Below are 3,175 nucleotides of genomic sequence, written 5' to 3'. Positions count from 1 at the left end.
GACCCAATGCATCAAAAATAGTGTGCTATCAAGGTTTGGCGTACAGTACATCCCTCACGCGCATCGCGACATGGCCGATGTGCAGCATCTTCTTCATCATCATCATCGTCACCCGGTGGTGTCTGGTCCATGTCAGGTACGTTGCGCAGGATGTACATGTTGTGCAGCATGGCACATGCCAATACAATCTTCCCAACCTTCTCTGGCCCTTAAATGAGTGGCCCGCCCGACCTGCTGAGGCAGCGAAACCATGCCTTCAACAGGCCAAAGGTCTGCTCTATCACCACACAAGTGAGTGTATGTGCACGATTGTAGTCCTCTTCGTGCCGGTTCAGTGGATTCATGACAGGGGTGAGGAGCCACAGCTTCAGGGGATAGCCAGCGTCACCTGCATGGGGCAAATTAAGTGTGATTGTGAGTATTTATGCCATTCCATGTCTGCACTGCCTGTACATTGTTCATGTCCATATGCAATACATTTCCAATGTCAGCTTTTGCCATTGCATCTATGCAAATATTAGGCCTGTGTACTACTCAGCAAGCCATGGTGGGGGGCATGGGTGACGTACACAATTTAGGGACATTGACATGAGATACACCACTCACCCAGATGAAGTGTTAAGGTACATGATGTGAGGGGTGTGTGGCGGGTGATTGAACCAAATGCATGTTGAGCACTGTATGATGCATTTGGCTGATGTCCTACATGATACAGGTGGATTTGACCATCATGCTTTCAATGAGTCGATGACGCCATGCACATGTCCCTCAACTCCTTCACCCTTGTGACCATGGCACGATGTGGTTGGTGGTATGGTCCACCAGTGTAGGGATCCGTCCCTTCACTGTTGCAGGGTGTCAACTGGCATGCTGGTATTCCCCTCCACTCTACCCCATAACCCAGGAAACAGACAGGTTGGATATGCATATGCCTCCCCACGAGTGAGCACCATGGCCCTGTGGTCGGACTTACCCAACAGCCAGGCACGTCGTGCAGCATGTTGCTCCATGTAGCGGGGGAGCACAGAGTTCTGCAGCACCATTGAATCATGTGTGGATCCTGGGTATCTGGCACAGCAATGTGTTATCATCTTTCTTGCATTACGCACCATCTGGACATTGATGGAGTGGTATTGCTTCCGAATGCGGTACACCAACTCCACGGCATGCTGGACTACCAACTCCATGTGGCTGCAGTCGAGGACACCAATGACGTTAGGCATGCCTGCCAGTGCATGTAATGCTATTTTGGTGTCATTCACCTCCTGTGCAGTCTGTGGTGGGGATATGGTGGCACTTGCATGCTTTAGGAGTGCATCCAGCACCTGGTTCAGCACACTGGAGAAACCTGGCTGTGAGATGCCATCCAGCTGCCCCACTGTGTGCTGGTAGGTGCCTGTGGCCAGGAAGTGGAGCACACACACTACCTTCAGCAGTGTTGGGATGGCGGTGCGGATGCTGATCAGGCTGACCAGGTCATCATGAAGGAGATCCACGATTGTGGTGATGGTGTCACTGTCCAGGTGGTACAGGGTGCAGATCTGTGCAGGGGTTAAGTTGAATGGACTGGCCCTTATGCGAGGGATTGGTGGCTGCCTGCGGGGAACCACTGCCTGCACTTGTGGTATTTGCTGGGCCAGTCTCACCCTCCTCCTGCTCCTCCTCCTGCGTCTCCTCTGTATTCCATGTTGTACTGCCTGCTCAGTGAGTATCAGTGCAGGCATGCCCTCCAGCCCCTGTATGGCAACAGCTAGTGGAATCATTTTGGTCTTGTTAGGGGTGTGGGTGTGCACCTTTTGTGCCGGGCCAAACTCCATTGCCTACACCTGTGCTGATTGTGTGCACCTGTGGCAGGTCTGAGCATAGCAGATTGCCATTAACGCCTGTCCTGCGATGCCAGTGTTAATGGCACCATGGTTACCCTTCTTACTGGCATCTGGATACCGGTATGTGCATGTCCAAGCAACTCAAAATGTCCTCTTCCTTGCGGCATGCCAGTGTTACTGTCCTCGCACAGTCCGGTGCGGTGGTGCACGGTCAAAGCGGGTCCCTGTCGATGCCGGTAGGACCAGGATTGCAGGTCGTGATGGCCAGGTCCGGTAATCAATGATGGTGCTGCCTTACCGGTATCGTTATTACGGGACTGCCAACCTTGTAATGAGGCCCATAAACTCAGACATCATGCACGTCACTCACATGCCCAGAACACAGGCTGCCCACATCTGTCATGTGCAAGCTCCTGCTCCATGCACACACACTGCATGTGCCCAATAACAAGCTATGGATGCGCCATCCACCACTCGACACACAACTTCCAGTTTACAATGTCTGACCCAACAAATGTCTCCCATTGGCATGAGTCAGCGATCAGCTGCGACTCACAACACACACAAGATACAAGCAGGATGTGGCATCTGCAAACATGCATGACACACATATGCCATAGAGCATTATCCACATGGATACTCACAAGCAGTTTTCAGACGACTTTCCCAGGCTAAGTACTGGGAGTGGCGGTCCGGATAGAACTTCTCAAGTACCCGCAGCTGTGTCCGTTAGAAGCAGTGGCAGCCAGCATGGTACACCTCCACAGTAGGTTCCGTTTTGAGGGCTGCCAACACCTTGATATTGCTATGGGTCTTGAGATCATCCCAAAATTTCCAGACCTGGTCCCTAGTGCAGACTGCCACCCCCTGCACGTTGATGGCAGCCAGGCTGTCATTCCAGATCCTCAGCCTTGCATCGGTGCCCAGCTGCGTAGCTGGGTTGAAGAGGGGATCATAGGCATCCTGGACTCGATCCACAACTTCGATGTTGCTGAAATTGGCCACCGTCTGCCTCAACGTGAGGGTGCTGCCCTCCCCAGATGATACGGATGGGGCAGACATGGCACACCTGAAGCAGGTATGGTCTTCCTGGGTCCTGGGTAGGTGTTGTGGAGCTACAGCGGTGTTGGCAGAGGTGGAAGTCACAGGAAGTACAGTAAAGGTGGTTGCAGGGCCAACACAGGATTCCAGGCAAAAGTGGTGCAGCTGGCACAAGAAGACAGTGCAGGTTGCAGACAAGCACTCACTCACTCCTGAGCAGGCAACAGCACTATAAGAGTGGAAGAGGATAAATCTGGCCTGGGGAGGCAAAATGAGCAGTAGTGTGAGCAGGAGGACTCGTGGTGTGC

General features: G+C 52.9%; 1 protein-coding gene across 1 annotated transcript; it reads right to left on the bottom strand.

The window, feature by feature from the left end:
- Window positions 1-209: 209 nt before the first annotated feature.
- LOC138567784 (putative nuclease HARBI1) lies at window positions 210-1,817 on the bottom strand. Its single transcript, XM_069646276.1, has 3 exons — window positions 1,647-1,817; window positions 974-1,541; window positions 210-388 (listed from the first exon to the last, which is right to left on the bottom strand). The coding sequence occupies exons 1-3, from the start codon at window positions 1,815-1,817 to the stop codon at window positions 210-212; spliced, it is 918 nt and encodes a 305-aa protein (XP_069502377.1).
- Window positions 1,818-3,175: the final 1,358 nt, after the last annotated feature.

Source organism: Ambystoma mexicanum, chromosome 2p (genome assembly GCF_040938575.1).
Source record: "Ambystoma mexicanum isolate Mex_15411 chromosome 2p, UKY_AmexF1_1, whole genome shotgun sequence".
NCBI lineage: Eukaryota > Metazoa > Chordata > Amphibia > Caudata > Ambystomatidae > Ambystoma > Ambystoma mexicanum.
The sequence above is the reverse complement of the archived record's forward strand: the minus strand, read 5'-3'. Positions and strand labels throughout refer to the sequence as shown.

Coding starts and splice junctions, on each gene's coding strand:
- LOC138567784 (XM_069646276.1), bottom strand. CDS start 1,817: ATGGAGTTTGGCCCGGCACAAAAGGTGCACACCCACACCCCTAACAAG. Junction 1,542..1,646: donor GGAGGAGGAGCAGGAGGAGG/GTGAGACTGGCC, acceptor ACCCCTGCACAG/ATCTGCACCCTGTACCACCT. Junction 389..973: donor ACGACGTGCCTGGCTGTTGG/GTAAGTCCGACC, acceptor TGCCCCATGCAG/GTGACGCTGGCTATCCCCTG.